General features: G+C 32.7%; 1 protein-coding gene across 4 annotated transcripts in view; it reads right to left on the bottom strand.

The window, feature by feature from the left end:
• The window catches only part of Vps13D (vacuolar protein sorting 13D), a 561,523-nt gene that overhangs the window by 92,104 nt on the left and 455,809 nt on the right, over positions 1 to 13,610 (bottom strand). For all 4 annotated transcript variants that reach the window (XM_089241869.1, XM_089241867.1, XM_089241868.1 and 1 more), the window contains exons 64-65: positions 11,511 to 11,707; positions 7,907 to 8,063 (exon numbers count right to left, since the gene is read on the bottom strand). In XM_089241869.1, the coding sequence (XP_089097995.1) occupies positions 7,907 to 8,063; positions 11,511 to 11,707 (354 nt within the window). The remainder of the gene's footprint in view (positions 1 to 7,906; positions 8,064 to 11,510; positions 11,708 to 13,610) is intronic.

Raw genomic sequence — 13,610 nt, forward strand, 5'->3', positions numbered from 1 at the left:
GATTCTCCATTGGTAAAGTACTTATTTATGTAATGTCTCTGCTGGGATTCCACTCGGGATTTTTATATATGAACAGCAATACTTTGTATAAATAAGGTTGATGTAAGTTAAAATGCATTCGTGATACATTGCTTTGTGTGAGAAAATATTGTTAATGAATAGAATATCTCGTCGATAAAAATCATATAAACAATTTATAGATACAATAGAAATTTTGTATGTTCCTCCCCAGACAGTTAATCCATATAATATATGTGGAAATACCCATGCATTGCACGAAATAATAGATTTTAGTTTGAACATCGAACTTATAATTGCTCTTAGTCTATTGGTAATTAAATTAGTGATTTTTCCAAGGGCGTAGCGAGGGGGTGGGGACTTTATGGTCTGCCCCTCCCCCAAAATATGAGAAAATGACAGAAAAAAAGGAAAAAGATGGCCAAATCTATTGTTCTATCACTTTGGTTCCCCCCCCCCCCAAACGAAATTTTTGGCTACGCCCCTCGATTTTTCCATTTTAAGTTGGATGAGATTGAATAATAAAGTATAAATATCTTGGATTAGCTTTCTATATAAGCACAATTACAAATAGTATCAAGATGGAAATCAACACATTCATGAAATTTAATTTCAGTTGTCTGCGAATTTAGATTTATTAAATTAAAATGCATCTATTTGGTTTTACTTGCACTGAACTATAGTTGAAGGTTTTAAATTCTTTTATTTATGGTGTAAATGTCTTTTCCTAAATTTTTTATCAAATCGTCAGCTTTGTGAGCAATACAAATTAAAAAAGTATCATCTGCGAATGACACCAAATGAGCTGAAATATTAACATATCCTTATTAGCACATCCCTAAGGTACACATGCATTTATTACACTGGGGAACTTTTTTTTTTAAAATTTTCTGTTGCATGAGATTTTTCAACTGATCTAAGTTATTTTCTTATCACTGATTTCAAATTTGAAATTTATTTCTCTCTGCAAGCTCCAATTTTTATGCAGTTTGATATTATATGCTGATACATGGCCAAAGGTCCCCTGGGCTATGGACGAATAACTTGCACTAGCTTAGTTGTTGCAGTTTAGTTGTACTACTATATCGATTCACTGGTGTGTCAATTTATTAGTGTGTAGCATCAGTTTTATAAATTCGCTTCAGTGGCTACTAGAAGGCAGCACTTTTCTAGCATGTAGGGCATAGCGTCAGGATGATGTCCCCAGTACACTTCAGTTGCAGATGTGATAAGGAAATATCATATCCTTCTTCCTCTTTAGTGTCATTTTCTGTGTCAGTTTTAAATTAAGTAGACGTGCATTTTGTTGAGTTCGTTTCAGATCTGATTTATGGCTTCAAGTATATGTAGATGTTCAAATAGTCCTAATGCATTGAGTTATATGAGTGGTTGCTGCACATTTGTTTGTCAAAGCCATAATATTTCATTGTTTTGGAAATGTGCTTATAAAGCCTATTTCAAAATTAGGAGGACTTGAGGACCAAGACAAGAAAAGGGCGCTGATATTATATGTCATAATTGCGAGGAAATGCTTCATGACAGGTCAAAGGGAAAACGAAATGGTGTGCCTTTCAGGAAAACTAAAAATGCTATTTTGAAAAAAATTTAGAGCTTACAGAGAAAAACTGAATTAAACCTAGATAAATCATCACCTCAAGTTATCGAAAAATTATGACGGCTTAAGCGGAGTGTCGTCAGTTTCAGTGTGCAATGCTGTGAAAATTAAATAAATTTAAAGTAATATGAAATTTATTAAAGTATGAATCAAAATAACAATATTAATAAAATTTATAAATCGCGATAGAATAAATAATAGCAATTTTTTACCTTTTTTTTATCTCTTATTACTTGAATTATTGTGGTAAAATGTATTGTACACTTTGATTTATATACTAGTAATTTTTAATTTAGACTAACAGAGCAACTGTTAGTCTAAAGCTATAAGTAGCTTTTCTTCATAATAGAACTCTCTATTGCACATTAATTTTACACAGACATCAAATTTAATTTTAGTATTTTAATTCTTCATCAGTAGTTCACGATATAACTACAAAGTAACGTCAAACACTTTTGACTGGGTGGAAGGGCCCTGGGCAGGGAAAAGTAAACAGAAGACGTCAACTTGGGAAAGAATGCTTAATATTTTTCTTATCCGTGCCCGTTACACTTTGACTTGATTAATTTGATTCTTCGATTTACATAATTTTTAATTTCTTTCCTCTATGTGTAATCTTTGATGTATCAATAAATTTTGGTTTTTCCGGAGATGCCCTGGGGGGGAGGGGGGGGGGGCAAAGTGCTTACGTTGCTTCTTGCGACAGAACCTGGATGTCTCACAATTTCTCCAGTTTTTCCAATAGAGCCCATGCAGAAATGAGATCCAGCTTGAACAGTCCCCAACGTTCCAAAAACCTTAGTCGACAAATGAACTTTCCCAGCATAACTTTCGTTACTTAAACTGTTCCATTTGGGTATACAAGATTTTATGGTGACTTTTAAGCATATGGCAATGCTGTTAACACGTTATTTTTTTAATGGGAGCAATAAAAATAGTCTGTTGCACTTTCTCAAATTTTTTCATAGTGATGAGTTAACCAAAATTAGCGAGGAGTAAACGAGGGCTTAATAACATTGTTGTCTATGAGGGAAGGGCCTGAAGAAAAAAGACCACTTAACCGGAGTGACGACTTAACGAGGTTTTACTGCATATATAGTTTTTGTAAATAAATTAGAATTAAAATTGATGATGTTCAAAAAATTTTTATAGGCATTATCAGTATGAGCTTCAACAAAGAACGAGTAAAGTTCAACAAAGAACGAGTAAAGTTCAAATTTCTAATGAAATTATCAAATAATTCTTAGCAAATCCAAGATTTCTTCTTATATATTAAATTATTATAATTATTATTTATTATTTGTTAAATGTTTTTTTTACAAAACCAATTAATAGAGGGTGATCAGTTATTCCTGCATCATAAATTACTGTTTCACATTGAAATGCATTTTTTAACGAGCGATAAAATATATGGCCAACATCAGATGAATTTGTAATTACAATTTTTGCGATACGTTTTTCAAATGAGGAAAACCCATTTAAATAAAATAGATTCAAGTAATCATTAACACCGGTATCATCAATATTGTAAAGATTTATATTTATATCACCCATAACAACCATATATGAGTTTTGATATTTATTCAAATATGTTTGAAGTTACCCCCCCCCCCCCCCACTTGAACTTTAAGTTATCCATCTGCCTGTTTCAGCTTCAAAAAATGCTCAATCAAAGCTGTGATATTTCTTTGTACTTCATGGGTCCATAACTAATTTTAAAACATCCTAACCTATATGAATTTATGCAGTTGAATATTAAAAGACAATACAGACACATTTTCATTTTCAAGCTTGAGGAGATGTAAATAAAAAGTCAAAATCAATGTTATTGCATGGATATCCAACTCAAAAAGTAGGTCGGGCTAATTACTTCATATTTAATGTCCTGGGCTTTGTATCTCTAAGCGAACTCAATATTTCAAAAATCAAGAATTCAATACAATTTTTAAAATTATTGATGCGGCAGGAAAACCCACTAAATTTCTGCATTTATACCGTAAAATCGGCAATTTTAACATTGATTTCTATGGGGATCATCCTTTGCCTGACCCTCAAAGTGATGCTGATGATGATATTGAAAAAGTGGCAAACCATCATAAAGGCATAAACTATTGTAAATATACTGGCAGCATTAAAGAAGTGACAAACCATTGTAAAGGCATATATACATCTGAAACGCATAGCTAAGGAACCACGGAAACCAAAGTAAACGTTCCAAAAGTGATTGTTGAGACCCAGAAACATTTGTTGCCTGACAGTTTTTCACCCATTTCGGGCATATGCCCTGCTCTGACAAACTTTTAAAGTAGCCCATCATTTAAGTTGGGTCCCATTTGGTGTGTATGCAAAATTTGGTGACATGATTTGCATGAATGTATTATATCAGAAAGGTATACAAATACAACGCCACAACAGGCAAATTGCCCAACGAGGTGGCAGAACATCATGGATCCCCGAGCCCCTACCTACTACTGCTACACCACACATGAACCCCCCCCCCCCCGCGGAACCCCCAACGAATCGGTACATGCAGGAATGTGCGTGTACGTGTAGTGCAACGTAAAGTTTGTTTCTGTGTAATGCTTGTTATGTGTAGTGCTGTCATCTGCCCCCAGTTTTACTAACTATGAGTGAAGTGTTATGGTTGAATGATTTACCGTTGTAGGACTGTTGCTCTCTGTGGCGAGACTTTTTAACGGGAAGATCGGCTCGCATTTGCGCCTTGAAGTTGGGAACCACAGAAAACCAACTTCAGCCGACCACCATTGTGGGGTTCGAACCCGGATCCTTGCATCACGAGTCCGGCACTATAACCACTCGACCACCACAGCGACAGTGACGATAGATTTAAAATTGTAAATTTGTATAGAGAAAACACACGCATGCACGTACAGACAGAAAATCAATTTTATGTATATAAATTTCAATGATAGATTAGTTACCATATTACCAGCTTTTAGAAATCCAGAAACAGGTAAATTTTCAGTTTCCAACGAATCAGTTTCCCAAACTTTTTGTTTCATCGTCCCCTTCAAATTTTTTTCCCTCTCGTCGCCCCCCCCCCCACCTCAATCGAACCCATGGAATCCTATGTTATACCCATAGCTTTTACCGCTCCATGCACCATTTCATCACCCACCAGGGGGCAATATTGCCCACTTTGGGAAACACTGGTCTACATTAATATAATCTTCAGATAATATATCGACCATTGTTCAGACGCAGTTTTTCTAATTCACCAATGTCTCTTACAGGAGTGAATGTGTCAGACTGTCTCAGAGAGAGGTTTCCACCTCTGGTGGTCATTAAGTTCATTAACAAAGACTCATTATGAAGTTCTGGTTGGTGGCATCAAATTTCAAAGCTGGGTGTTTTTTAAAAGCATCAATCCAGACATGTTTAGATGACTGTTCTTGAATTTTACAATGATAGGGCTTGATTTTAACTTTTGAAAATGAAAGTATACTCTATGGGCTCTTTCTATCTGTTTCTTGGTTGATCTTAAGTTCCGTTTTTATTTGATCCAATATTTCCAGAAGGCATTCATTGACTTCTTCTGACTACACCATTAATTTCAATGTTATTGGCCCCTATATTACTCCTATATTCAATTTCAGAGATAAATTCTTGAATTTCCACAATATTTTTATGAATTAATTTTCACAGACATTTCAGCTTCATGTTTTCATTTCCACGATGAGATATCTCTACACTTCGATATTTTACCTTACCATCAACTGCTTTTAATAATCCAATATGATAATTCAAACTTTTAGTGATGTCCCCATTATGTCTCTCTTAAACCCTTCCATGGTCACATGGATTGTAGCAACTGAATTTTGTATCAATGTTTTCATCTCCTTCTTAAATTTCTTCAAACAATTTGCCACGCTAGATGGTATTTCATTCTCAGATTCCTCATCATATTCTTCACAACTTTTACATGTGTAATTACAGTAAAACCTCGATAATTCGTCACCTCAAGTTATAGAAAAATTAAGACGGCTTAAGCCGAGTGACGACTTAGGTGGAGTTCCGTCAGTTTTAATGTGCAATTTCATTATGAAAATCGTATAAATTTAAAGTAATATGACATTTATTAAAGTATGAATCAAAATAACAATATTAATAAAATTTATAGATTGCGAAAGAAAAAATAATAGCAATTTTTTATCCTTTTTATCTCTTATTACTTAAATTATTGTGGTGAAATGTACTGTACACTTTGATTTAAACTAGTAATTTTTAATTTATAGACTAACAGAGCAACTGTTTGAATAAGTAGCTTTTCTTCATAACAGAACTCTCTATTGCTCATTAATTTTACATACACATCAAATTTAATTTTAGTGTTTGAATTCTTCATCAGTAGTTCATGATACAACTACAAAGTAATCTCGAACACTTATGACTTGGTGGAGGGGCCCTGGGCAGGGAAAAGTAAACAGAAGACCTCAGCTTGGGAAAGAATGTCTAGTTGTTTTGAACAAAGATATTTTGTTTAAATTTCAAGCCCTAAATTAGTATAGCCCATGCTTTCTATGATTATTTACTATCCGTGCCCGCACGCACGGTTGCACTTTGGCTTTAACTTGATTAATTTGATTCTTCGATTTACATAATTTCTGATTTCCTTGCACTATATGTAATCTTTGACATATCAATAAATTTTGGTTTTGCCGGAGATGTCCTGGTCCCCCCCTGGGGGGGGGGGGGGCGAAGTGCTTACGTTGCTTCTTGCGACAGAGCTTGGGTGTCTCGCGGTTTGTCCAGTTTCTCCAATGGAGCTCAGGCAGAAATGAGATCTAGCCTGAACAGTCCCCAACGTTCCAAAAACCTTATTCGGCAAATGAACTTTCCTAGCGTAACTTTCGTTATTTAAACTGTTCCGTTTGGGTATATGAGATTTTAAGGTGACTTTTAAGCATATGGCAATGCTGTTAACAAGCTCTTTTTTTAATGGGAGTCATAAAAATAGTCTGTTCCTCTTTCTCAAACTTTTTCATAGTGACGACTTAACCGAAATTAGTGACGAGTAAACGAGGGTTTAATAACATTGTGGTCTATGAAAGCTGGAAGGGTCTGAAGAAAAATTACGACTTAACCGGAGTGACAACTTATCAGGGTGACGACTTAACAAGGTTTTACTGTATTTTTTATTTCCTTTTTCATTTTACGGAAAGCTGACTCAGAAATTCTAATGCAGATTGGATGACACAAATCTAAACATATTTTTTGCATTTAAATACTTTAACTTCACATACTTCAGCCAAACGTTTGCTGCAATTCATCTTGAAGGAAATTACTTTGATTATCAATTAAATAACAGATTTTGCAGTTCAAAAGAGCTTTTTTTATGCAAGTTAAATTTTTCGAATATAGATGGCAACTTAATATATCAAGGTTGAATTTCAAAGAAGGATAACAAAGGTATTATTTTCTTTCACTTCATTAAATATGCATTCAACTATAATCAATCAATCATACTTCTAACAATATTTCCAAGTATCAGCATAGTTATACGTACTTACTAATCATCCAACACTTTCTGTATTTAAGAAAATATCACAAAATGTAATTTTTCAAGACAGCATAAAAACGTGTTTTGTACACAACCACTAGTTGAAGAAAACCAATTATTAACTACTAATTATTAATTAAATTTGTTTTTGTTGATAATTTTGAAAAACAGCTTACAACATGATGTGTGAACTCAGTTTCAAGGTATTCATTAAAAAAATTTTAATCAAAAAATATATTTTACAAGCTATAATACCTGAGCTGCCCGGGCTTTCTTAAATTATTGAGAGGATTGAAAAAGTGACAAACCATTATAAAGGCATATAAACTATTATACATAATACTGGCAGCATTAAAGAAATGGTATTGTAAAGGCATATAAATGTCTGAAACGCATTGCTAGGAAACCACGGTAAGAAAAGTAAACATTAAAAAAATGATTGTTGAGGCCCAGAAACCATTGTTGCCTGACAACTTTTTGCCATTTTGGGTATTTTCCCATCTCTGAAAAACTTTTAAAGTAGCCTATCATTCAAGTCGGGTCCCATTTGGTATATATGCAAAACTTGATGACGATAGATGATGATTTGTATAGAGAACACACACACAAAGAAAATCATTTATTTATATATATATATATATTAGTTTTAAAATTATAAAAAAGGGAAAAGGGAAAATTAATTGGCCAGATGGCTGGTTAAAGAAGATGGTAGTTTCTATCACAGATGTATGTAAATATCAAGATTCACTCACTTTATGAATGTTCCACTCAGAACAATATATATGAAATTTTCATAAAACAGCTGACTTCCTTCAGAGAAAATATTAGTGTTATATGTAGCTGATGATCCACCTGGGGCACAGCATGTGATGTAGGGCGGCAACATAGGATCATCCCAAGCATATGGTACTACAAGGATGGGGGGGGGGGGTGAACCATTTTATTAGAACACAAACACAAAAATATATATTTTCAAATGAATCAACAATTTTAATTGCATGCTTTGAATTATTCAACTGCTCCATTAATTTTCTTCCTGCCTCTTTTCATTATAGAATTTCATATTAAGATCTTTGTTTTCAATGACAGGCGAGTTCATTTCAGCCTATTCTGCTTCAATTAATATTCTGAGAATGAATATTATTTTACATGCATAAGTGTATTGATGATCATCTATATTAAGCTCAACTTAGTTTGCATATAAAGATGAATAATTTAGAATAACTAAAAATAATATGTATCTCTATGAACAAAAAGATTCACATAAAGACATATTGATGACTATTATAAAGAGTCTACATGGTTTTAACGTGAAAAATTGTTTGCATGAGACTGATCGGACCTACTCCTTTCTTTTCAAACTCTTCAAAACTGCACCATTTTGAACTTGATAACTTGGAATTCACTTTGGTGTTTTGTCAAGGTATGAACTATTTCTAATCATTTTGGTAAAAATATAGCATCATAAAAGACCAAGAAAGAACAAAAGACATTAAAATCCGGTTTAATTCTTCAGTGAAGTATATTCTCAACTTTAAATATATCAGAGCCAAACCAAACACCACATGTTGCACATACACTTGACGTATTTTACTTCACTAAAATTAGTGATTTAAGTGAAGAAAGTACACAAAAATTTGAGTTTCTATCAGATGACTTTCTTACAGAGCTATTTAAAGGATCGATTTTTGGAAAATTCTCTTTTGATAAAATGTTCATATATTCTTATTGTAAATTGTAGAAACTTGTAAAAAAATACCCTACGTCCCAAAAGTTTATGGAATCATGTTTTTTTTGGCGTAACTTTTGTAGCACATGGTGCAAAGAAATGCAATTTTTTCACTGAAAAAGAAAAGCATTTTTCAATAATATATAGAGAATTTGTCACAAAATAATAAAACGTATAATAAAAATAATTGTTAATTTGTTAAAATTACGTGTCTCAAAAGTTTATGGAACAATCAAATGCAGTATAATTTCTGACAAACTTATTAATTAGGAACTGATAATTTTTCCATTATTTTGAATGACATCAAACAAGTGATCTTCCATGCAAAGAACTAAACTTCGCAGGAGTTGTGCGTCCAAATTATAGCTTTCACTTTCTATGGCATGTTTCTAGGCATTCGTCGAGCTGAACTGTTGCCCATTGAAGTAGACTTAATGTGTATATTACTGAGATAAGGACTCATCGGTGGTCAGTCCAGTAGTCATTTTGAAATAGATTTCCACAATGTTGAGCATGAGTGTAGCTTTTCCTTCAGATGGTGAAAATACCTTGTGTATGCATCAAGACATCTAAATTACATTTCTTGTCATCATTTACATCCTTTTCTCTCCATAAGCTACATTGTATTGAGTACACTCTAACATCCCGAAATGTGGTGCATTGTGTGTTTGAATGTGGGGCTTTGAGAGGGCTGGTTAATGGACTATTTTTCATATGAACAATAAAACCAGTTTTTTAATTATTCTTAAAACTTTAAGCAAACCAGAAGCAAAATAAATTCCACAAACATCACATTGGTATATAACATTCTTTTTGTCAGCCTATCATCATGTGAAGTTGCATATCGAGGTCTAAAACAGGATTTTGGATGGTAAGATGTCTTTCTGGCTAAAACCTGATAAATTATGCTTTCACAATGATTTTGATTTTGCATACTACAAAAGTTATACAGAAAAAAACAAGATTCCATAAACTTTAGGACATAGTGAAAATTTAAGTTTGATATAAATAACGTAAAATGAATTATAATACACAATTCGTTCAGTTTCTTAGATGCCATTACCAAACGAACGAAATGTTTAAATTACTTATGCGTATTTCAGCACACATGACATCTATGAAGGAAAGAGATAGCTAAATAATTAATCCTATAATCTCGCTGAACTGGTGCTCTATCCCTTTTGGTACCTGCTGGGCATTTCTCCACAGGTTGCTCAACAGACAAAAAAGACATAAGCCGTCTGATCTATTTAGACGGCAAAAGTGAAAATGAAGGTATAAGCTCTTGTTTATGAATTGGTTGATAATCATTTCTTGATTGGCTGTCATTGTTGGGGTGTTATTGACTGGGAGAGGGCACAATTAACTGCTTAGGTCATTTTGAAATTTACAAAGATTTCCCTTCAAAATATATTGGTGTCATGTCATTGATTTATTATCATTGATCAGTTTGTTTTTTTTTCAATGATGAATATTAATGTAAATTCCTTCAAAACAAACAAAAAACCCTGCAATGTTTACATTTTGTACAATTTGGGCTTGATCAAATTCAAAATTTTAAACTTTTCTTAGCAATGAGCCCCAACACTATTTTCCTAGATCGTTGATGTTCAGTGTCACTTTAATTTATCTTCTCATTTATCCTATGTAGCAATCTATGCAAGTAATGTTATAAATCTCTCATAGTGTGAGTTTCAGAATGAAATCTATAAACTCAGAATAACATAAAGTGGATAAAGTAAAGAAAGGCATTTTTACCATTTGCTTATCAAAGCTGAACAAAAATCTCTTATTATTTCACTATCATAGGATAAAAATCCAGCAAATAATTCATCCAGCATAATTTATAATAATAATATATGATATAATACTCCAACATAATCCATGATGAAATTATAAGTACAGGCAGGGCCACAACTAGGGGGAAGCAGGCGGGTCTCGTGCCCCAAGCGCTCGACCAGAGGGGTGAAAATTTTATTCTCAAACCTCTTCTTCAACATTACAAGGGGGCACCAAAAATGCACACTTGCCCTGGGTGACCAAGCATCTAGTTGCGTTGACTGAGTACAGAATTGTAAAATTCACATTATTGAATAATAATGTTTCGATAAAAAAAACAAAATAGAAATTAAAAAACGAATAAAACTGTCTTTCGAGGAATCTTGCATTACCCTAATCTTAATAATACAAACAATGTAACAAATTCCAAAAAAATAAAAAAATTTTCAATTATAAAAGACTTACATTATGAAGATAAAATAGAAGCCAATTTACTGAGATAAAATTACTCTTTAAAAATTTATCCTAAATTGATATCATACAACAGAAACTTTCAGATATATGTTTAATGAAAAAAATATTATAATCACTAAAGTATCCTAAGCAATGCTGTTGCATTGAAACAATTTCAAATTAATATCTCACCTAGACCTGAAGAAAGAATTTTGTGAAACCCTTACAGGTTACAAAGTGTGTATATACTGTATATATATATTCTTTACTTTATCTGTTAGATATACATAATCTACAGTACAGTATTGCTCTGTACTGTATCATTTACTGTGATTTTGTACTTCAGTCTTATTATGTGTGTCTCTTCAAAAACAAAATTATTGTATAATGTATACCTGAGCTGTGAGGTCTAACAGTTGTTTTTAATCTTTCCTCCATGACATTTGTTTGGTAGTACATCACAGGCACTTCTGAATAATTATCTATACGAATAGGTGGAGGGAAACTTTCTGCATCAGTGAAAATGATATGAAAAGTGGCTTTAAGAAGAACAACTTCTGTTTGAAGGAAATGCAAAACTCCATTGCTATCACTGTAAAAAATATTAAATATTTTTATAATTCTGTGCTCAGATTGCAAAATATTATAAGTTACTTTTTAAAAATTTCACGATGGCAAATGTGTAAACAATATTTTGCAAAAACGTGATGCTGTGGCTGTTTGAATTATTAAAATTTGCATCCCTTGTTTCCTCATGAACTGAAAGAGAAAAACAAATTTTTATCACCTTCCAAAATTTTCATGAACCTGAATGTGAACTCAATTTTTTATTGCATCATTGCATTTTTATTGCATTATTTTTTCATGCATCCTTTTTATGAAAAGTGATGCATGACATTTTGCCATCTGACCACAGAATTAACTTGTTATGAACTTTATAGATCAACTATTGAGATTATGAAAATTAAACAATAAAAAAATATAATTATGGCATTGTATAAATTTCAAATAACTGTAATTACAGTTGTATATGAATATGTCTTATATAATTCTGGATGTCAATTTAAAAAGTTTTCAGACTTTCAATCAAAACAACTTCTAGAGAATACACAAGAAGACAGTGTTTAAAAATCTAAATTATATCACTATAATATCTCACTAAAAATAGAAAGATTTAATACATCTAATGACAAGAACATGACTTTGGTATATTTTCACGAAATCGCACGATAGTATTACGTACATAAAATACTAAAATTGTCATGTCACACAGCAAAAATGAGTATAGCTTGAGATCTTGATATGCTATCATGATACATAAGGTGTTAAATTCCTCTTAGCAAGTCCTACAGTACGAAAAAAGACCAGAATGTACTGAATGATGCCAGCTGCAGCCTTTTCAAATAATGGAATTTCTGTATCAGTGTGGGAGTCTAATTGTTGTATAAAAATGCAAAATACATATCCTTGAAACTGCAGATCTATACTCACCACTAAAAATAGGTATGTTCAGCTTTGATCCACTTGAATCTACTAGTAGTCCCAACAGCAGGGTTATGGATTTGAAATGCAAAGCTACTGTGTGACATCTCTTGTCATGGACCCCCTTCCCTTGATGCCCTTTGAGGCTTGATTTTACATCATTAAATTCAGAAATGGATGAGAAAGACCGCCGTTTACTTCTCTGTTATAAGCAGACTTCATCTAACACTACTATGAGAAGATTGTTAATCATTTTTTGGAATTGATTTAGTATGATAAATTTGAATAATGCTGTTAGAAAACGAAAAGCAATTTCCTCAGAGACCTTTTTCTAGTTCTCATCTGTTAGTCTCCCTATTCAGAGACATAGTTTGATCATATACTTCTGGTCGAGCAAACATTTATTTGAATTCAACAACTACAGAAGACTGTTGCTAATCCGGCACATAGCGGCAGAGCTGGATGAAAATCCCAGGCGCCAGGGCTCTTAAAAATTGTTCTGGTGACTAGATGTTTTTGCAATTTGTCCAGCACTGGTGATGATGATTATCAACTATAATTTACTTCAATTCATAATTTCCATTTTGTTGCGTTGCTTGTGTTTTTGGAACATGGAAAAATAAACCCAAAGCATTTCTTTCATTAGAAATTTGAATTATTCATGAAAACTTTTACATATTACATTTTGAAGCATATTTCCATGTAGGCCTACTGCCAGTTAATGTTGATATAAATGAAAAAAAAAACTAAATTATTTATGATAACATAACAGAGTGGACATTCAGCAGCGAAAGTCTGCTACTGAAGACATATAACATGAATCTTAACTCGTTTTTTGAAAATCAAATCTGAAATTGTTGATCAAGCATGAAAAATATACCTTCAATGAGCTCAAAAGTTCTGTCAGATTGAATATGGTATTTAAAAAAAGGTATAGTGATCTCTCATTTATACGTTGGTGCAAGGGAACCAGGAAAAAAGACGTATAAGTGAATAGCATTATGCTATAAGCA

Source organism: Pholcus phalangioides, unplaced genomic scaffold, assembly GCF_987345545.1.
Source record: "Pholcus phalangioides strain wild (caught in Gottingen) unplaced genomic scaffold, Ppha-v1.0 ptg000014l_1, whole genome shotgun sequence".
NCBI classification, from domain to species: Eukaryota; Metazoa; Arthropoda; class Arachnida; order Araneae; family Pholcidae; genus Pholcus; species Pholcus phalangioides.